The sequence below is a fragment of the Plectropomus leopardus genome, chromosome 15 (genome assembly GCF_026936395.1).
Source record: "Plectropomus leopardus strain MGB_pleo_1.0 chromosome 15, ASM2693639v1, whole genome shotgun sequence".
Classification (NCBI taxonomy): Eukaryota; Metazoa; Chordata; class Actinopteri; order Perciformes; family Serranidae; genus Plectropomus; species Plectropomus leopardus.
The window spans coordinates 6,939,244-6,961,105 of record NC_142190.1 but is presented as its reverse complement, the minus strand read 5'-3'; the positions used below and the strand labels follow the sequence as shown (position 1 = coordinate 6,961,105).

At 38.5% G+C, this 21,862-nt stretch overlaps 2 protein-coding genes and 1 long non-coding RNA gene across 7 annotated transcripts; 2 read left to right on the top strand and 1 right to left on the bottom strand.

The window, feature by feature from the left end:
* The first annotated feature begins 409 nt into the window (after positions 1-409).
* On the top strand, positions 410-11,203 carry LOC121952325 (protein spinster homolog 3-like). Its single transcript, XM_042498924.2, has 13 exons — positions 410-1,428; positions 1,952-2,183; positions 2,287-2,352; positions 2,504-2,640; positions 3,054-3,205; positions 5,333-5,399; positions 5,486-5,628; positions 5,896-6,048; positions 6,133-6,322; positions 7,343-7,408; positions 7,502-7,600; positions 7,717-7,888; positions 8,684-11,203. Exons 2-13 carry the CDS (start codon positions 1,973-1,975, stop codon positions 8,752-8,754), a joined length of 1,527 nt encoding a protein of 508 aa, XP_042354858.2. The 5' UTR covers positions 410-1,428; positions 1,952-1,972; the 3' UTR covers positions 8,755-11,203.
* On the bottom strand, positions 6,758-15,411 carry LOC121952326 (uncharacterized). The gene is made up of 3 exons (XR_006106445.2): positions 15,271-15,411; positions 8,681-8,756; positions 6,758-7,591 (listed from the first exon to the last, which is right to left on the bottom strand). It is a non-coding gene; the product is annotated as an uncharacterized LOC121952326 (long non-coding RNA).
* spns3 (SPNS lysolipid transporter 3, sphingosine-1-phosphate (putative)) lies at positions 11,379-21,312 on the top strand. Of its 5 annotated transcripts, none has more exons than XM_042498922.2 (13): positions 11,379-11,494; positions 14,693-14,924; positions 15,022-15,087; positions 15,273-15,409; positions 16,387-16,538; positions 16,639-16,705; positions 16,789-16,931; positions 17,145-17,297; positions 17,384-17,573; positions 18,368-18,433; positions 18,531-18,629; positions 18,742-18,913; positions 20,804-21,312. In XM_042498922.2, the coding sequence occupies exons 2-13, from the start codon at positions 14,714-14,716 to the stop codon at positions 20,899-20,901; spliced, it is 1,554 nt and encodes a 517-aa protein (XP_042354856.2). In that variant the 5' UTR covers positions 11,379-11,494; positions 14,693-14,713; the 3' UTR covers positions 20,902-21,312. The 5 variants fall into 5 exon arrangements, with proteins under 5 accessions (XP_042354856.2, XP_042354857.2, XP_042354850.2 ...); XM_042498923.2 differs by lacking the exon at positions 11,379-11,494 and adding an exon at positions 13,492-13,563; XM_042498916.2 differs by lacking the exon at positions 11,379-11,494 and adding an exon at positions 13,570-13,714.
* Positions 21,313-21,862: the final 550 nt, after the last annotated feature.

Below are 21,862 nucleotides of genomic sequence, written 5' to 3'. Positions count from 1 at the left end.
ACAGCAGCCAAATGTCCTTCCTGCTTCCTGTCCTCTCAGTACTAGATCGTGCTGTTGTTTGATATATAATGACTTTTCTTTTTAATCAATGCATTTTTGTGCGGTATTTTTCGTTATACGAGCATGGCTAATCTGCGAATTTCTGCCTTTATTTTTAGTGAGCGAATGAGAAGCGACTTCAAAAGTGAATCAGTTGCGATGATTTCGTCTTTCTGTGCAGTTTATTTTAGTAACGAACAAAGATAATGTGACCAAGAACCCCTAACTCGATACTGCAGAAGTGTAATGCATTTAGATTAGAGGAGAAATCTGCTCAGTTTTTCTAAATTAACAAGATCATTATCAAATAACGTTTTTCATTTTGAAAAAAAAAAATCCCTTCTAGTATTTTTAGGAAATATATATATATATGTATGTATGTATGTATGTATGTATTCTATTTTTAATTAATGCATCACATTAACATACAAATACAACCAGAATACGGACTTATGATCAAGACATTTTTATTGTTTTCTGTTGTAATGGACAAATTATCTTTAAATCGAAATGAATCCATTTTAGCAGAAGTAAAGGGTGAAATCTAGAGAACTGCTAACTTTTACACACTCGGACCCATGCAGTGTTTGGGTCAGGCCCCCCTGGCCTTCACTTGCAAAATATCACTCAAATAAACCCGAGAGACACAGAAAGACTGCAAAGATGCAAAGCACTGAACTGAGAAAAAAAAACTTCAAGAACGGGCAATACAATCTCAAGGAGACACAAAATGACGACAAAAACACAAAACCAATAAGGAGCAAAACGACCACAAAGAGACCCAAAACCACATCTGTGTGTCTCGCCCCTATGTAGGAGAGGTGGTGGGGCCCTTTGCATTTCTGTGTCTAGGGCCCTATTGTCTCATAATTTGCCAGTGCCACAAGTTAAGAGAGTCACAGTGATGTGTCTCTTGATAATCTATTGAAAACCTGCAGAATTCTGACACAAAATGAAAACCAACATGCCATAAAAGATAATACATTAAACAAATAAAAAGTTAATGAAATTTACAGTAGCCTATATTTAAACAGGGAATATCTGGAGGCAGTGGGTTGGCTGTCCTTTTTTACAACTCTGATGAGGAAAAAAAAACATGAATTGAAAAGCCAAGATGACTGACTACCGAGGGATAAGCTGGTGTTTTTGTTTGTTTGATACATATATGTGGCTTGTTTAGAGCATTACACCTGTGAAGATCACTGTGAAACCACATGACCAACCCAGAGTGGGCTGGCCCCTTCACTCACTGAGTATCTCTTGAGGCTTGTTTGCACTGAGGCCTCTGCCTTATGCTTCTTCAAGCCTTTAAGGCACACGGAGAGCCACACCTTCCTCTGACACCTGCAAATATGGAGTAAACTTAAAAAAGACACCATCATCAAGCAGGTGAGTCATTTTTGTATATATTTTTATTTATAGTGACTGTTTTAACCTCTAAATGGTTCTACAGCGGTGTGTTTGATCAAAAAGAGCCAGGTCTCAGGTTTTTGTAGCCAAAGCCTTAAACACTTCAGTTGAGTTCCATATGTTGTTAAGAGGAAATGTTTTATTTTCACAATAGTTTTATTGTCATCTACTGGTCTATGTTGCTGTAAGAACTGTAAAATAGCTGCAAAAATCATTACTGAAAACTGTTTTCCTTCTCACCATGTGCCGTTAGATTGACAAATGTGCAGTTAGGCACTAACCTATTATTCTGTGGTGTGAGCAGACTTTATTTTAAAGAGGAGCTGTAATCTGAATCCATTTTCCCCGCTTAAAATATAATATTATTCAGTCCTGTCAATGAGTTTTTTGAGTTGTCTTCTAAGTTGTTTTCCAAACTACTGTGCGCATGCATGGTCATATTTGATGAGAGTTCAGGGTAAATGATTTCTCTGAAACTAAGTCAAACATTCTCCACTTCCAGGTGAAGAAACAGCTGCTCACTATGGAGCCAAAAGACATATCAAAACCCCGACTGAGTCTGGACTCCGGCTCTGGTCTACAGTACGGCTCCTCTGTGAACAGCCTTCCGTCACTTACACCAATGGCAGAGAAAGAAGAAGAGCCAGTCATTTCACCGAGACGCTCCTACATAGCTGTAGCTGTGCTCTGTTACCTCAACTTGCTTAACTACACAGAACGGTTCACAATAGCAGGTAAGGACTCCTGTGTACACAACAAACAATCACCATAAACAAACACTATTTCCTGATTCTCCTTTGGTGGGTTTACTCTTGAACTGTTTTTGCTGTCATATAGGTATCCTTCCCAACATTCAAAGATTCTTTGATATAAATGACAGTGCGGCTGCACTTATACAAACAGGTATGATGATGTAGAAACACTCATATTGTGAAGGTCAAAAATTTATGCAACATATGGTGTTGCTTATTGCAAGACGGAAATATAAAATTAGTAAATAAGTCAACTTGTTACACTATTAATATGAACTTAATTGTTTTTAATGTACTTACAGTTTTCATCTGCAGTTTCTTGCTTTTGGCTCCTCTCTTCGGTTTCCTTGGGGACCGCTACAACCGGAAATATGTCATGATTGCTGGTTTGAGCGTGTGGCTTGTGACTGCAGCTGGCAGCTCTTTTGTCACTAAGTCGGTAGGTAAGAATAGATGTTGACATACACTTTGTGAGAAATAAGAAGAAACAAGAACACAAGATGTCACCTCCTGCTGCTGGTAGTTTTTCCTCCTCTGTCATTTGACTTCATCATGCAACTGCTCCTCAAATGGAAATGCTCCTGATTGTCAGTGCAAGAATTATCAAATGGAAAGTTGGTTCAAGCAACCTGTCATTAGGGCAACAAACATGTGAAGCTCATGTAGACAATTGCAAATATTGCAAGAGACAACTCGAAATGTCATGCAAATGTCAAACATCTTTGTGAATTTGTTTAGTGGAGAACATGGACCTCAACATATGAATGCTGTATGTTTACTGAAAGGACCTCTGTGGTATTTTGAAGTGAATCTTGTTAAACTGCACCTAAGTTGTTGTCTTGATTTCTGTAGCACTTCTGGCTTCTGATGCTGTTGCGAGCCATTGTCGGGGTAGGAGAGGCCAGCTTCTCAACCATTGCTCCCACCATCATCAGTGATCTCTTTGTTGGGACTAAACGGAGCACCATGATCTGTTTGTTCTACATCTTTGTCCCAGTTGGATGGTAAGAAACAAACTCATAAGTCCACAAATCTGTGTTTTAATTATTATTATTAGTAATAGTAATAGTATTATTAGTATTATTATCAATTTTTTGCCTAAAATCATATACTGTACGTGGGAATGCAGTTGAAAGTGTGGATTGTTCCAACACATATTGTGAGTCATGCATTCCCTGCTAGTTGGAAACTCTCTTATTAAAGGTTTGAGGCTCAACTGAACAGTATATCATTTACGAACAATACTTGGCTGCAACATGCATACTGTGTTGTTGAAGTGGTCAATGCATTAAATTGTGGCCCATCTGTTATAGAGATGGTCAATGGTGTTTATAATGTGAATTCCTAAATACTAAATGTATATCTGCAATTATCTAGAGTGGTCCCAGTCTTTAAAGCGTGCTGGAGTTGCATATTACATAATGGGTAAGCTCTGTTTGAGTCAAAGAATTGAAATTTAATTAGACAAATTCAAAATTTTAATATTTCAATTTTAACAGTTCATTGTTCTAGATTACAAATCAAAAATCTCACTGTTCTGTTTTACGTCACTATGTTTTGTTCAAAAGACATTGCATTATCGTACTGTACAGGGAACTGTACAAGTCACTGAATTTTCCGAAACATCTACCTGTTTCACTGGGAAACCCTTGTTAGAAAATGAAGATGCACTTAAACATCACAGCGCTTTTAATTTGAAACAAATAAATGTATGTATGACAGTATGACTTGCACAGCTGTCATATATAACCTACTTTAATTTTAGCTGCTGCCATCTTATGGCACTTCTACAGTACTACAAAATACAGTTTGGCTGGGACATTAACACACATTGATCAACCACTCAGCCAAAACATTAAAACCACTGACAGGTAAAGAGAATAACATTGGCCACCTCCTTAAAATGCAATATTTTGCTTGGAAATCTTGGATCATTCATGAGAATGTCACTTAATATGCTTCATCCACCCAAACACTGTTGCAGACCAAGTACACCCCATCATGACAACAGCAGTCCTTAATGGCAGTGACACCCCCAGCAGGACAAGGCACCATGACAAAGCGTAAAAAATGGTAAGGAATGGCCAGTGAACCGTGACAAAGAGCTCAGAGGTCAGAGCCAGGTTCAATCCAATGAGGCCCCGCTGTAGACCAGGAGTACCTCTGGGATACTGGCACATTTGGCATATTGGCTTGGGATCTGGGAAATTTGGAGGCCAGGTCGACGCCTTGATGTCTTTGTCATGTTCTTCAGGCCATTTATTAACAGTTTTGGTGCTGTGGCATGGTGCATTGTCCTGCTTGGGAGGTCACTGCCATCGAGGAGTGTCACAGCTATGAAGGGGGCACTTGGTCTGCAAAAGTTTTTGGGATCATGGAGCGCATCAAGTGGTATCCATAGGAATGCCAGGACTCAAGCATCCTTGGGATGTGCTCGTATCTCAGAGGTACCCCCATCCCATAGTGGGGCGTCCTTGGATTGGGCTTGGCTTTGGCCTGTTGTGGCACAGCACCTCTAGAGGTGTCCTGTGGTGTCTGAAACCACGCCATTGATGGCAAATTCTTTGAGTCCTTTGGTATGTTAGGTTGGACACTAGATTGATCAGACTGGGATCTTGGAATTTTGGCCAGTTCTTTGTCACGTTCCTTCTGCCATTCCTGGGCAGTTTTTGCAATGTAGCATGGAAAGTTTTCCTGCTGGTGGGCCACTGCTGACAGGTAGTGCCATTGCCACGGGGGGGTGTACTCGAACTGCAATGGTGTTTGGGTCAGTAGTGCATATCAGGTGGCATTCATATGAATGCGAAGACCGAATCATGTTATTCACTTCGTCAGCCAGTGGTTTTAAAGTTGTGGCTTATTGGTATACACCCACACTGAAATAGAACAAGCATTGATTTTGTGTTAACAGCTTAAAGCCACAACAAATATTTAATGGAGTAAACAGAAGCAAATCATAGAAGAACTAAGCTTCAGTTTAAAGTATGACAAAATGTACTTACCAAACAGAGTGAATTACACATAAAGGCCTGTCTCTGGTATAAGCTTGATTTAAATAATGCTGGCCCCATCTGTGGTTGTGGTAAATACAGATCTTTGTTCACTATTTGTTCACATTTGTGTTTTTTCAGTGGTTTTGGATTTATAATAGGAGCAGGGGTGACTGCCGCCACAGGAGATTGGCGTTGGGCTCTCAGGGTGAGAACATTGTCATGGCAGTTATGTTAGCTGAGCACTGACGGATACAGAGTGATAGATATTACAACTTGATTCTGTGTTATCAGATCACTCCCATCTTGGGTGTAGTGGGACTTGTCCTGCTGGTCTTCTTATGCTCCAACCCACCCAGAGGTGCTGCAGAAACCCATGGAAAGGGAGTCACAGGGGAGAGCTCTTACCTGGAGGACATCAAATATCTTCTGAAAAAGTGAGACATGGAAATGAGTACTGGATCATTATTATTATTATTATTATTATTATTATTATTATTATTATTATTATTATTATAGCCAGGCTAAAAAGGGGTTTTTGAGGCCAATACAGACATTGATTGAGAGGGTAAAAAAAAAAAGAAAAATGTATATCAGGCAATATAATTTTTTTTTCGGAAACACATAAAAAGTAAATATTTTAGATTTGTCAGGCTCTTTTGATAAATATTCATGGTTCTTCTGTTTTGTTACTCTGACCCTAGTAAAAGTTATGTGTGGTTATCCTTGGGAATGACAGCGACAAACTTCGTCACCGGAGCCCTGGCTTTCTGGATGCCTACTTTTCTATCCAGAGCTCGGGTCAGTCAGGGACTCCAACTGCCATGTGTCAAAGAGCCCTGCAACCCGACGGACAGGTTCAGCATCACACTGTTTCCCCAATTTACTTAAGAATTAGTACATAGTTTGAACAACACTGTCTGCTTCTTTTCCCTGTATAGTTATATTATTGGCGCTGTGACGGTGGTGACGGGCATTCTGGGAGGGTTTCTTGGCAGTGGCTTATCTAGATGGTTAAGGGACAAAGTCCCAAAGGCGGACCCACTCATCTGCACAGTAGGCCTGCTGGGATCTGTTCCCTGCCTCATCATCACCATCTTTGTTGCATCAGCAAGCATTCCTGCCACTTATGTAAGAGACAAATGTCTGTCTTTGCTGGAGTCCACCGACTAAATGATCATTGTTATATACGGCTCTAGACTGTAGAACAATGATATATATATATATATAGCAGTGTTGTAGTCTTTGAGGTCAGTCTAGGTTTAAGACTACTTTTTGCAGGGTTCCCACAGTCATAGAAAACCTGAAAAGTCAAGAATTTCCATTTCAGGCCTTAAAAACTCATGGAATCAGTAAAAATAATTGTTTGTGAAAAGTCATAGTATTTTGAGGTGTTATTAAATTGTCATAGTATTCTTCTGAAAGAACCTTCCACGTAATGCAACATTTCAGCAAAATTATTTTCTGTCGCTGTCGACTTACCATTGCTCAGCTATGCATCGATGTGCAGTGTTTTTTTACCATCACATACGTTTCTTAATTCATAGCTAGAATTATGTTTACATAAAGTTGGAATTTGATATGTTTGAAAAAAGCCAGACAAGTTTATTGCAGGCAAGTCATGAAAAGATTTTTGAAATTACGTCCATGAAAATGTGTGGGAACCATTTTTGTGGGTCTTGTCTCAGACTCAACTGCATTCTTCTCTCAGTCTGAAAGGGGACAAAGATGACATATCACTCAAGTACCTGTGCTGAATATATATGGTTACGTTGTTTATACACATAAACAATTCGGTAGTAACAGAGGTGAATGAAGTTTAATCTTCATTTTCTTTCTGTGGGTGTTTTTATGGGATTGTAGATGTTTCAGATCAAATTGAGGAGCGCCCTATGGTTTGCAAGTTTCCTATAATTGTAAGTGTGTCGTGCAGTGTGGAACTCAAACTTATTTGGTCTTTGTTTATATTGTATGTACTTCATATCCACACACCTCATGTATAAAGTAACATTTTAGATTAATCATTCTAGATGTATTTCAGCAGCCTTTGCAATCTGCACCTCTGCACTGTTGTCCAATTGTTTCATGCTTCATTTCGTCCTTGTTTTAAGCTTTATGTCGTTACTATGTATGTACACTGCCTCATTTCAGGTTTTCATTTTCTTCGGTCAATTATTGATATCACTGAACTGGGCTGTAATGGCTGATATACTGCTGGTGAGTTTGAACAGTGTGTGGTAATAAGAACAATATGAAACAGTTTTCTGAAACTTGAAACCAACAGGCTGTTTTGTGTTTCTTTTTCTTCAGTATGTTGTTATTCCAACAAGAAGATCCACAGCTGAGGCTCTCCAGACAACAGTCATGCATCTCTTGGGTGACGCTGGCAGTCCTTTCCTCCTAGGAGCGGTAAGAAATACATCAACTTACTTTTAACTGTACTGTTTCATCAATTGTACCTCTAAGCTTGAGTAAACCATTTTTGTGTGTGTGCAATTGAGCTGTCTTCATATTTGTCTCTCTAGATTTCTGATGCTATACGCAAATCTAAACCTGCTACTCCTGACTGGAGGTTCCGCAGTTTGCAGTACAGCTTCCTGGTCTGCCCAGTTGTTGGGCTCCTGGGTGGACTATTTTTCCTCATGACATCCTTCCACATTACTGAAGACAGAAAGGCAGCTGAGCTTTATGTTAAAGGTATTTTTACTGTCCTTTTATTTTCTATAAATGGTGATACAGTGCAGTCACGGCTGAAATAGAAAATCGCTCTTCAAATTCTGCTTTAGCACATTTAAAGGTTTAAATTGTGTTTCTGTGTAGGAGTTTTGTGTGGATAACACTCTGGCTGTCCTTACCATTGTGTTTGCTTGTTAACTGTCAGTGTCACCCATGCTGGACAGCCCTCACTCAACAATAGCCCTCTTTTCAACACACGTACACCAAACATATATACCAAACACCAAAACACCAAATATAAACACATGCAGAAATATAGAATCTAAGACTTTTTGTATGCAAACAAAACTGTTATTTCTACAAAATTTTGTGCACAAATTTGTGCGAAATTTCGCACAAATTTTGATTTAAATCCATCTTAGTAAGCATTTCTCATAACATATCAAGATGCTGATTAAACAGCATCATTACTACATAGGTTTGCCTTAAGATGGTCACAATACAAAGCCACTCTGAATTGTGCAGGGCAACTTAGTCGGCATCAGTTTTGTAGTCAAGACCTTCTAAAATGGTCTGATCCTGCATCATGTGTCTGTATATACATATACTTAAAAAACACTTTTTCAATGTCTTTCTAATAAGTGCTCTTTACTGTAATTTTAAATGTTTGAAATGTGTGTGTATGCACGTGTGCATGTGTGTGTGTGTGTGTGCACGTGTGTGTGTATGTGTGTGTGTGTGTGTGTGTGTGTGTGTGTGTGTGTGTGTGTGTGTGTGTGTGTGTGTGTGTGTGTGTGTGTGTGTGCTCGTTACCAGGAGATCCTCCACCACAGCAGGGTCCTGCATCTGAGCCCCCAGTGGAACTGAGCAATGTGGGAATTGAGTAAAGCTGGACAAAAGCAACAATGCAATTAACTTATCAGTAAATATTTGAAGTTAAGTTATTAACTACTGTTGTTTAAAACAGGTTGTCTTGAAAAGATCCATCTTTGTCACTTAACAGCCACATACTAATGACAGATGCAGAGAAAACGTGTTTATTCACACAGTAAGACCAAATGAAATTCCTTTTTGTTCACTCAGGTTTAAAATTGTATTTTCCACAGTTGAATTCGAGTCATGTCGATCTTGTATTTCCCAAAATCACAATTATCATATTTGCCTCAAAGCGCTTCACAATATGTACAGCGAACAACACCCTCTATCCTTAGACCCTCGATTCAGATACCTACCCTCAAAAGGAGAGGTGGAAACACTGACATTTTACAGTAAAGTCAATTTTAAAGTGTTGCATTGCTTTCTATTCAGGAGCAAAGCACATCATCTATCATAATTTTAAAATGGCTTTGCTCAGTTGTTTATAACAATCATCAACTTATTTTTATTTTCTTGATGATTCTTCTGAATTTTGCTGACAACTGTCCAAACTCATGCGGCCAGTTTGGGATGATCCTCATTATGCGAGAAGGATCCATATTGAGGATCATCAGATTAACCTCTACATCTATGAATGTCCCAGCCAGCATGCAGCTGCTGCCTCCTAATGAGGGCCGCAGGGCATCAGGCTGGAACACAACATATGCACATAATGGAGTTAAATCTCTGTATTTACTGCAATGCTTGCTGCTGAATTCCACATTCACTATTAATTTCAGTTGACTGACCCTGGAGTTGTCTCAAATCTCTGTCAATGTAAATGAGTTCCTATTTAACCAAAAAAAGTAAACAAATTTTTGCATTTTGTGTAAGCTCTTTTCATTTTTTGACTGTGTCCACTAGATGGCACAGCTACACAGCTGTAAAACAGGCTGTCAGGAGAATCCCAGTCGTCTTTCATTGGTGAGTTACAATGGATTTGCCAGATGTTCACAGGGACCTTCAGTACTACTGCTGCCAAGGCAGCATGTACATAATGTGCAGATTTACTGTTATAGTCTTTAATATCGCTCTGTGTCTTGGGCAGCCCTGTTGCATGTAAGGATCTTCTTGTTGTGACATCACAACTTCACAGAAGTCCTGATGGCTCGTTTAAAGGCACAGTTTCTGAATACGGACTGTATGCATTTTTCTGTGGTTTGAGCATTTTCATACTTTCACAGTATTTATATAGCATTAGACCAAACGTTATTTATATCAAGAAAGACATGGAAATCTAACCTTTTACAATATGGGACCTTCAAAATCTTTTCATTCCGATGTAAAACCAAATATGCAAGACAACGTCACACCCAGCCATGATCTCAAATACTAAATTTAGTTTAATAGTGCACAGTAGCCTAAGGATGACCTGATTTATTTTGATGTAGATAGTGTCGGTATGTTAAGTATGATATTAACTTCAATGTTCTCATTTAACACTAAACTGGTTTCTTCTTTATCTGAAGGTGAGAAGTAATTTCACACTTGTGTTGAGAGTGAAAGAGGAAGTCCATTGGTTCATGATATTATTGCAAATTCTTGTGGAGCAGTTACCACACTTGCAGCTGTGTTAGTCGGGGATGAGCCTGTAATTATTGTACGTCTCTTGTTTTATATTATGTTTGACATAGAGTAAACAACAAAAACATTTGGAAAGTAGCAGTTTTGTTAGTCCTGAGTAAAAACCCCTTCTTCTCCATGCTATACAAAATTGTATTTTAGGGCACTTAGTTCTTAGACTTAGATGACAACCATTTTCAAGGTAGAAGTCCTGCATTATTGCTGAGGATGGGCAGTTCCACCTTTTAAGTATCTGCAAATCAATTAGACAAAAACTTGGAACTGACATACCATGATATATCGGCTGTAATATTTCTTTTTCAAAATCCAAATACATAAACACTTTCTGCTTCAACAACAAAACTGCAACCACTGATTAAAGTCATAACACATTGATCTGTAGCTGGCCACCTGTCATGCACCAACCACATCAACTATCAGCAGCACAAGTAGCAATATCTCCTTCAAACATGCGTATTAAAAATGTACTGCTGTATCACTTAAGAATGCCGCCTTTTAATTGCAGTCGTTATGTGTGCTGTATTTATGAAGTGTGAGGAGGAGGCAACTTTAGAATCAGAAACTCGGGGGGTTAATGGGTGTCAAATTATGTGTGAATTAGATATGAGCGAGACCTCACTTTAGAATGGTCAGCATATTCTGAGAAATATTTAATTTAGAGTTGTTGATATTTTATAAATTATTAATATTTATTTTATATTTATTAAGTTTTATTAAGTGCACAGCAACTTCCTATCAGTAAACAGTACACAAAAAGGCATTAATAAGTGCTTTATAAAGACTAAATAAAAGAGCCAAATTGCTTCTAATATTCATACTAATAAGCAACTAGTTAATAGCGATTATGTGTATCTTACAATACAGTGTTACCAGAAAAAAAAGGAAGACAGGAGATCCATGAGGCTTGTTTACAGCATTACATCACAGGGAAGATGGGAAGATCTGTGTGAAAGCATATGACCAACCCAGAGTGGGCTGGTCCCTTAACTAACTTAATATCTCTTGAGGCATGTTAGAGCTGAGGCCTCTGTTAGCGTCTTCAACCCACAGAGGCTCACTGGAAGCCACACTGTCCTGCAGCTATGGAATGAACTGAAACAACATAAACCAAGCATCGGCAACAAGTGGGTGAGTCTTTTGTTGACATTTTTCTTTATAGAGACTGTTTTAAATATGAAAGGTTATACCTGTTTGATATGAATGCATTTGCAGTATCTGTGTGTTTGATTTTTTTAAAAAAGTGCCAGGTCTGAGGTTGTTGTAGCCAAAGTTTTGACAGTGCAACTGTATTCCACTAAGTTTAGAGGAAATCTTTTTCTGCACAATAGTTTGATTGTTTTCAAAGCACTAACTCTGTAACCAGTGCAGAATGCACCAAGGCTTTTCACACCACATTTAAACTTTCATACTTAAGTGGTTATATCTTTCGATATTGTGTTTTTTTATATTCCTTATCTTTTTAATTCATGATATGTCCATTGCATGCTTTTATACAGTTTGTAATTTAACAGTATTTGATAAGGTTGTACATTATACACCCAAAGTTTTGTCTTTTTTTCCTGAAATATATATAATGAGCTGTAAACTCTTTACATAATCTCATTATCTAGTGTTCTATGGTGCTATAAGAAGTGTTCTCTGTATAGCTCCTTTAGGTGCAATTTATTGGCACATCCACTAATGATGTTTTGCGGTAATGCTTGTCTATATGGCTGGATATAGATAGAGGTGCCTTTGTATTTAAAACAGGATGCCCCTTGAACATATAGGAAGAGGACTCTACCATTTCCACCCCATGGATATTCACAAAGGAGGGAAACAATGTACGTATAGAGTAAATTAAGTACACAAATTCTAGTGTATTGTATGTTTAGAAAAAGACCGCAATAGCTATCACAGTACTGCATCAACCACAGGACAGCATCAAAATCAGCCAACATGACCATAATGATCTGATCTGAGGTCCAACAGGATCTGGTCTGATAAAGTTCATAGAGTTCAACATCATAATAATGATTTGACAATTTCCATAGAATCCAATATAATCCTAATGATCTTATCACATTCATACATTCTAACATGGTCCCAATGACCTGAAAAAGTTCAATATCATCCTCTTTAGCTAATAAAGTCCACAGAGTTAAGCGCCATTTTAAGGATCTGATAACTTCCATAGAATCCAACATCATCCAAATGAGCTAAAAAAGTTCAATATCATCCTCTTTATCAAATAAAGTCCACAGAGTTAAGAGCCATTTTAAGGATCTGATAACGTCCATAGACTCCAACACCATCCTAATGATTTGATTAAGTCCATCGAATTCAACATTATTTTTAATGATCTGATCAACTCCATACATTCCAACATGATCTTAATGATCTAAAAGAAGTTCAATATCATCCTAACGTGTTGATAAAGTGCACAGAATCCATCATCATAATGATCTAAAGAAGTCCATACATTCCAACATGATCCTAATAGTCTGAAAAAGTTCAATATCATCCCCTTGATCTAATAAAGTCCACAGAGGCCATTATCATCTTAATGATTTCATAAATTTTATAGAGTCTAACATCATACTTATGATCTGATGAAGTCCATTGGGTCTCACATAATCCTAATGATCTGATTATTCCAGAGTCCAATGACATTCTAGTGATCTGATCAAGTTCATAGAGTCTTTAATGTTTCCCTTTACATATCATCATCATCACAGGAAAATCCCAGGAAATCCTCATTTGCATTGTTTTACAAGATATGATGCCTTTAATGTTGAAACTGTCTCCTGAGTGAGGATGCTTCGTGTTTTATATGCAAAGTAGCGTTGTTGTCTGTCCCTGCATCTGTATTTGCCAGATGGGACCTGACTGAAAGTGTGAACGGGCGAGGGGGCAGGTCTGCTCTGATGAGGATTTTCAGGTACAATCAGAGTTCCCATGCTGATGAAAGAGCAACATAAAAGACTGTGAACTTGATAGGATCATTAGAAGGATGTTGGACTCTATGGACTTGATTAGATCAATAGTGATGTAGGTTGGCTTGGATGCTGTCCTGTGGTTGGGTTTGGTTTACTTAACATGCATGGCTTTTTCCCCTCCTTTGTGATTGTCTGTGGGCTGGATATTGCAGATTCCTGTTGCTACATGTTCTAGGGACTTCCTATTGGTACCTCTATCTTGATCCAGCCACATAGAAGGTAAGACGGCTACTGGCTTGGTGTTATTCTTTTGTGCTGTGAGGTTATGATCTATATTTTTTTCTATATTTCTATATTTTTTTGTATTAGCTATGTGTAAAGGTTTCTCTCAAAGGAATACTTCACCCACAAAATGACCATCTGCTAATCGGTAAGTCATGCCATGTCACCCACATCTCATTTGTTTTTCTCATAATTCCATGGAAAACGGCAAACATATTGATTTAGTAACTGATCATGTGTAACAACGTCAAAACTATGTCAAAACAACTGCTTACAATCTTTAACACAATGAGTGCAGTATAATCCAGTTCTCATTTAGTCAGTCATATGCTCAGTACAGTAAAAACATTTATTTTAGGGTCTGGCTTTCGGATCATACAATATGTTTCACTTTCAGTTCAGTTTTAAATAGTGAGGTTTTAGATTTTATGTTGTTGATTTTGTCAAAGTTTTCTTCCCTCATTCAAGGTAACATAGCATGACTAAGCAATATACAAATGGTCATTTTGTGGGTGAGGCATTCCTTTTACATGTATTTGATGTGATGTGATGTTTTCTTTTTAGCAATCAATGTTTCACTGGTGTCATCATGTGACTATCCTACGATCAGAGCATTTGAATTTCTGGATGACGTGCATTGTTTGTTGTAGGAACTGTAAAACAGCTAAAAAAAAAATTCACACAGACCTTCCTTCTCCTTTTTTTGACATTTTGAAACAGTTGTAAAGCTTTTCCCTTACAGAGTTGTGTAATTTCCTTTTGTGTCACTGTAAGGACTTTTTGTAAAGTGTTTCTGTGAGCCACAGTAACTGATTTCCTGCAAACTACTGTAGGGGAGGGCTTTAAAAGAAACACATAGAAAATGCATAACACTTCTCACTGTGCTATTATGTTGATAAATGCACAGTGGGATAGATGCAGTCACTTCTGGTTTTGTGATGTGAGAAGAATTTATTTTAAAGAGGAGCTGTTGGTTGTATCTACTTTGAGTATAAGTCAGTCCTGTTACTGAGCTTTATTGAATTGTTTTATAGAACTTTATACTGTGTGCATGCTACAATATTATCGTCTTTGATGAGAATGCAGAGGGTAAATGATTTCTAGGTCACACATTCTCCATTCTCAGGTGAAGAAACAGCTGCTCACTATGGAACCAAAGGACATACCAAAACCTCGATGGAGTGTGGGCTCCAACTCTGGTCTACAATATGGCTCTTTTGCAAACAGCCTTTCATCACTTACACCGAGGGCAGAGGAAGACGAGAAACCAGGAATATCACCCAGACGCGCCTACATAGCTGTAGCCGTGCTCTGTTATGTCAACTTGCTTAACTACATGGAACGATACACAATAGCAGGTTAGATGGCTTCTTGCATACACACTCCATAATCAAACACTGTTCACTGCTTGTATTTTGGTGTATTTACGTTTGAATTGTTTTTATTGTCTTACAGGTGTCCTCGCCAACATACAGCAATTCTTTGATATAAAAGATAGTATGGCCGCACTTATACAAACAGGTATGATTACACTCATCTGCATACGCACAATTTTAAGGTTACCCTGCATTGCTTAATTTAAAGTTAAGCAACATGTGCTGCAAGTGGATTGCAAAGAACTGTTGGTTATGGTGAGACAAAATTATGAAATTGGTCAACTTGTCACATTATAAAAATAGAATTGATTCTTATTAATGTACTTACAGTTTTCATCTGCAGTTTCTTGCTTTTGGCACCGCTCTTTGGTTACCTTGGGGACCGTTACAATCGGAAATACATCATGATTGGTGGTTTGAGCGTGTGGCTTTTGACAGCAGCTGGCAGCTCTTTTGTCACCGCGTCGGTAAGTGTGAAATGTGTGTTCACACACTCTTTGCAAGAAATAAGAAGCAACATGATCAAGATGACAAGATGTCACTTCCTATCTTTTCCTGCTTCCTCTATTATTTAACCTCATCATGCCTCTGAGTGCATGGATGGATAATGAGACAGTGGGGCCCTGGGCACAGATATGCAATAGGCCCCACCACTTCTCCTTCACAGGAGGAAGACTTTGTGGTGGTTTAGCCTTTTTTTTTGTTTTGCCAAGTCATTACGCAACTTTTTGTGGTTTGTGTCTCTTTATTGTCATTTTGTCTTCCTTTTAGGTTATTTAGTGTCTTTTTGTTGTAATTTATTGTCTTTTTTATATTTTTTGTCTCTCTGGTCATCTTTGTTTTTTGTAGTATTTTGTGCTTCTTTTAGGTAATTTTGTGTCTGTAGAAGGTTTGTGTCTCTTTAACGTCAATTTGTTGGGTTTTTTTGTTTGTTTTTGAGCAGTTTTGTGTCTGTACGTATTTTATGTCTCTTTTTTGGTCATTTTTGTTTCTTTAAGGTCAATTTGTGTCTTTTTGTAGACATTTTGTATCTGTTTCTGGATATTCTATCTCCCCTTTTTTGGTTGTTTTGTCTCTATGAATGTAGAGCCAAAATACAATGTTTACTTTTAAACCGAACTACAGGCATTTGCTGCCAAACCTAACCAACCATACTTTAGCTAAATCCTACCCATGTGCTTTTGTTGATGTCCCAGTGTTGGTTGCCATGTGCTTTTGTTGCTTAAGCATATCTTCAAACTTTTGTGCCTAATCCTAACCATGTGCTTTAATTGACATCCTGGTGTTTGTTGCGGTATCCCGACACAGAAGGATACCTAGAGCGAATATGTAGACATGGAAGTCCATTTATAATGCGCCTATGTATAACGACTTGGGATACGAATGTGTCAGGTATTTTGGACTCAATCTTTTTTAACTGCTTCTGTTGTCTTGATTTGTGTAGCACTTCTGGCTTCTGATGCTGTTGCGAGCCATGGTCGGGGTAGGAGAGGCCAGCTACTCAACCATTGCTCCCACCATCATTGGTGACCTCTTCGTTGGGACTCAACGGAGTACCATGATCCTTGTCTTTTACATCTTAATCCCTGTCGGAAGGTTAGAAACAAACTCATACGCCTGCAACAACACTTTTTTTTCCTTTTGCACATTGTTGTGTGGAAATGCAATTGATGCAGTTTATCATGTGTGTTTTCAGTGGTCTTGGATACATATTAGGAGCAGGGGTTGCTACTATCACAGGAGACTGGCGCTGGGCTCTTAGGGTGAGAACATTTTCATTAAGAGTCACGTAAATGTTCACTGAGCACTGACAGATAATATTACAGCTTTTTTTCTGTTTTATCAGATCACTCCCATCTTGGGTGTGTTAGGACTTGTCCTGCTGGTCTTCTTATGCCCTAACCCACCCAGAGGTGCTGCAGAAACCCACGGAGAAGGAGTAACAGGGAAGAGCTCTTACCTGGAGGACGTCAAGTATCTTCTGAAAACGTAGGACACAGAAACTAATACTGGATAACCTGGCTAATAATGAATTTTTGAGGCTAATACAGATATTAATTGCGTGTATAAAAACTCTGATATAGCAGCATTTTAGTTTTTGCTCCAATTTTTCACAGGTTTAAGTTCAAAATCTAAGACTTTATTAAGCACTTAATAAACAGTTCTCTGTTCTCTGTTTTTTTTCTGTTACTCTGATTCCAGTAAAAGTTATGTGTGGTCATCGTTTGGAGTGACAGCGACGGCCTTTCTCACTGGAGCCCTGGCTTTCTGGATGCCTACTTTTCTGTCCAGAGCTCAGGTCAGTCAGGGTCTCCAACCACCATGCGTCAAAGAGCCCTGCAACCCCACAGACAGGTGCAGCATCACTCTTCATTTATCACATTTCATGTAAAATTACTGCAGATTTTTAAAAAGGCTGTGTGCGTCTTTTCCTTGTACAGTTATATCTTCGGCGCTGTGACGGTGGTGACGGGCGTTCTGGGAGGGTGTCTTGGCAGTGGTTTGTCAAGGTGGTTTAGGGACAAAGTCCCAAATGCGGATCCAATCATCTGTGCTATAGGCCTGCTAGGATCGGCTCCTTGCCTCTTCATCACCATCTTTGTGGCGTCAGCAAGCATCCCCGCCACTTATGTAAGAGACAAACCAATTTGTTTTTACACATATGAAACAGAGGGTGTGGTGGTCAGGAAATTTTGAACAGTAACCTCTTGATTTCTTGTATTCTGGTGATTTCTTTGCACAAATTTTTGAATGTTCTGCATAAATTTATGGTGCAAGTGTCTTGGATTTTGTCAAAAGTCCTTCGCTATTTTCATGGTTTAGGGTGGAACGTATGCATGTTCTAAATACTGAACGGGACATGTCCGCCCTCGAAATCTATGGCTATGGTCAAACCACTACTTCTGTCCAGACTTAATAACCACCAGAAGCACATTTATTCACCCAGCCAAAAGCAAGAAAGTGGTCATTTAAATTGAGACACTTGAACGCTTTCATCTGCTCACTGTGTAATGTTTGTAATGAAAGGAGGCCTGTAGCACAAGGTCATTTGTAAAGGCAATGATGTACTCACCAGGCAAATCAATCAAATTGTGGGAAAAATTACTTTTCTTGGTTTTGTATGGATCACATGTTTTTATCAATTTATGCCCTTCGTCTGAATTTCATGCATCATAAAAGACACATGATTGCAAGCAAATTATTAAATAAAGCTCATTTTGATATGAAAAAGTACACTGTGTGTCAGTGTAGCCATGGCATCGGGGCGTAATACTCAGTATAGGTATTATAGGGCTAACAACATATTGTAACAAACTTGTAAAAGAATTTGTGGTGAAATCAAAAAAGTGCGGACAAAGATACATTTTAAGAGGAAATTTAGTGAATATTATTCAATAATTATTGGTTATTGTGTGTCATTTCAGGTTTTCATTTTCTTTGGTGAAGTATTGATATCACTCAACTGGGCTGTCATGGCTGATATACTGCTGGTGAGTTTGAACGTTTTTTGTGGAAATGAAAATATGTAACAGTCTGCTGAAGCTTGAAGCCAATGTGTTATTCTGTGTTTGTATTTTTTTACTTCAGTATGTTGTCATACCAACCAGAAGATCCACAGCCGAGGCTCTTCAGATTTCAGTCTGTCATCTCCTGGGTGATGCTGGGAGTCCTTACTTAGTTGGAGCGGTGAGAAATAGTCAGATTTGTCCCTGTCAAATTCCTTTTTAACAGTATTGTTTTATCAAGTACATCTCTGTGAACTTGTATCACTGAGCTGTCTTCACATCTGTGCCTCTAGATCTCTGATGCAGTACGCGGATCTCGATCTGCAACTTACGATTTGAACTTCCGCAGTCTGAAGTACAGCCTCCTGATATGCCCATTTGTTGGTCTTCTGGGTGGACTATTTTTCCTGCTGTCTTCTTTCTACATTAGTGACGACAGAAAGGCAGCTATGCAATTGGTTGAAGGTACTGTCAATGCATAGTTCTTTTTATTCTCTATAAATGGTGTTAGCTCAACCATCAAACACAACACCTCTGCACATTCTGCTGTTCTTTTGAGCCATGATTACATGTTAAAATCAGCACATTTAAAGGTTTAACTTTGTATTTGTGCACAGGAGTTTAAGTAGATGACACACTGGCAGTCCTCACCATTGTGTTTGCATGTTAATGTCAGTGTCATGGATGCTGGCGAGCCCTTCCTCAACAATGGCCCTCTGTTCAATGCACTTACTACAAAATAGCACTCAGTTAAGAACAAATTCCCCTTTTCTGCACACATGCCAGAGTAACACAGTGGCAGTCCAGTTTTTCTGGCAACTCAGATGGGCCAAACTTGATAAACACACACATTGTCTTCCTGGTTTGGTTCTGAGTTTACTGCATTCTCCCATTTCTGTTATTTGGTGTGTGTGTGTGTGTGTGTGTGTGTGTGTGTGTGTGTGTGTGTGTGTGTGTGTGTGTGTGTGTGTGTGTGTGTGTGTGTGTGTGTGAGGCAGCTACATGAAGAGGGCCACTTACTTGACAGTTGTCACCTTTTTTCAAACCTTTATTTAAACAGGGAAGGTCATTGAGAGCAAGCTCTTTTTTTACAAGGATGCTCTAATTACATAAAAAACAACTATTATTGGCAGAAAAGAGCTGCTAACACAGTCCTGAACCAATTAGTGTGCGTGTAACCCAAATACCCAAATAAATGCTGGCAATGTACATTTCTGCAAAACAAGGATATGTTCCATTATGTGTTGGTATGTTGGGGATACGTTTAAACTTACGGTTTCAAACGGTTCAATTTACTTGCGCAAATAAGTGTGGGAGTATTTTGAAATGCTCTTTTCTTTATTATTTATTGATTTTAACCTGATTTAAACTGCAGAAGCTTACTTTTAAAATTGTGTAACTCCTTTTACACTTGGCTGTACTTTGCACCTTTTAAAAATGTAAATCTTCTACCTGTGCTGTATTTTTATTACCCTGTTAAGCACTTTGAAATGCCCACAAACAGAGCTAGAGAGGCCATCAGTGTCTCCGTAATGTACAGCTGCTTTCCGTGGCACTATCCTGGCAGGAAATGCAGCAATATCTCAGTAAAAAACAGCCGCTTTTCTGTCAGAATCCTGAGGACTTTGTTTCCTGGGTTGTTGTTGTTGTTGTTGTTTTCCTGTTTCATGTCATTCATTCATGTTTAGTCTGTTTCCTGATTTATTTTGTAGGTTCACTCCTCATGTCACATGTCTTGTTTTACTTCCTGCCTTTGTGTGTTTTCTTACCTTTCCACCCCACCCTGATTTATTTCACCTGTCCCCCATTAACCCTGATGTCACCTGCCCCTTGTTATCCCCTGCTCTTCTTAGTCTTTGTGCTCCCTTTTTTTTAGTCTGTCTGGTGGTCATTGGTGTTCCTTGAATGAGTTTGTTCCTAGTTCAAGATGTTGTGTTTCTTCTTTGTTTTTCCTCTGTCAGCTCCCTCGCTTTAGTTGCCCTGCCTGTTTCATTTTTTAATTTCATCTGCATATCATTAAAGTTCACGTTTTTGTTTAAGACCTGCCCAAGACCTCTTTTGAGCCATGAAGTAACAACTTTTTGTGATAGTATCCCAGCAGCAAGCGCGACGACAAGTTGCTAAAAAACACAGCATTGACCCACTACAAACAACTGGTTTTGTGTGTTTTGTTGGTCTTGAGCAGTGGTCTGCAGCTTGGCGGCTCTCTCGTTTAGGTGACGTTGTTTGGCGAAACAAACAACGTCACCATTTTGGTGACTAAGCTGATGTGTATTTGCTTATACTTGATTACCTGACTTACTGTACTTTAGTGCTCCATGCTTAATTTTCAAGTTTTTGTTTATGTGTTACCAGGAGATCCTCCACCACAGCAGGGTCCTGAGCCCCATATGGAACTGAACAACGAGGACAAAAGCAGCAACAATGCAAATAATGTATCTGTAAATATTTAAACGTAACTTAAAAACTACTGGTGTTGACAACAGGATGTTGGAGTTCATTTGCAGAGATCCATTTTTGTCACTGTACAGTCGTATACTGATAACAGAAATTGTATTTTTTAACAGATTAAGTCAATGGTTGATGTTATTTGTATTTCCCAAAATTCGCCTATAAGGGCTTTAAGTTTGTACAGCGTACAACACCCTCTAGACCCTTGTTTCCATATTTTTGAGTAAAAGTGGAAACACTTACCTTTTCTCAGTACTTTAAAAAATATTGAACTTGTTTGCTGACCTGTTAATGTTATTTCAATGTGACCTTTCATTCAGGGGCACTGTGCAGTATACTTGAAAAGTACATGCATATATTTTCTTAATGGAAATGTTGTTTTTCATTTTTCAATAAATTTTCATGTAAAGCCATTACTGAGCATTCTCCTATTTCCAAACTTCAAAAAGTTTTTTCCTGTTCCACAATCTATTTTTTTCATTTTTTTTTTTTTTCAACTTTGATGTCACTGATGTTTTTAATCCTTCAACAATCAAAATTTACTGTTAAGATGTTAATTCATGAAGAAAAGTTTTCAGTTTGCTTCATACAATCCAAGTGTTGGCAGCCAGAATAGGGCCAGTATATTTTGCAAGATTCTTGGGCATCATTCATCTCAAGTCTCAACTGAGTCTTACAACCTTATCCAGCTCGACTTATTTCTTCTGGTCTGCCTAGTTTGGGCCGATGCTGGACCAGGTCACTTTGACTAACTGTAAAATCACAGTAGCTGTTTTCACTGGTTGTTTTTTGCTGAATATATCCACTTACAGAGACAATCCTCCTGAAACTCTTCTAGGAGAATCAGTGAATGACTTGACGCTCCATCATCGCAAAGGGAATAGAATATTTTCTTATTACATCCTAAAACATAGTTATAGCTTTCTTTAATTGATAGCACAGTTCTCAGACTACTGTTTTGCC

Excerpts from the sequence above, each read along its gene's own strand:
- LOC121952325 (XM_042498924.2), top strand. The coding sequence starts at position 1,973 with ATGGAGCCAAAAGACATATCAAAACCCCGACTGAGTCTGGACTCCGGC. Across the intron at positions 6,049-6,132 it reads CCCTGCAACCCGACGGACAG|TTATATTATTGGCGCTGTGA; the intron begins GTTCAGCATCAC and ends TTCCCTGTATAG. Across the intron at positions 7,601-7,716 it reads GTCCTTTCCTCCTAGGAGCG|ATTTCTGATGCTATACGCAA; the intron begins GTAAGAAATACA and ends TTGTCTCTCTAG.
- spns3 (XM_042498919.2), top strand. The coding sequence starts at position 14,429 with ATGCATAACACTTCTCACTGTGCTATTATGTTGATAAATGCACAGTGG. Across the intron at positions 15,088-15,272 it reads GGCCGCACTTATACAAACAG|TTTTCATCTGCAGTTTCTTG; the intron begins GTATGATTACAC and ends ATGTACTTACAG. Across the intron at positions 18,914-20,803 it reads AGCTATGCAATTGGTTGAAG|GAGATCCTCCACCACAGCAG; the intron begins GTACTGTCAATG and ends ATGTGTTACCAG.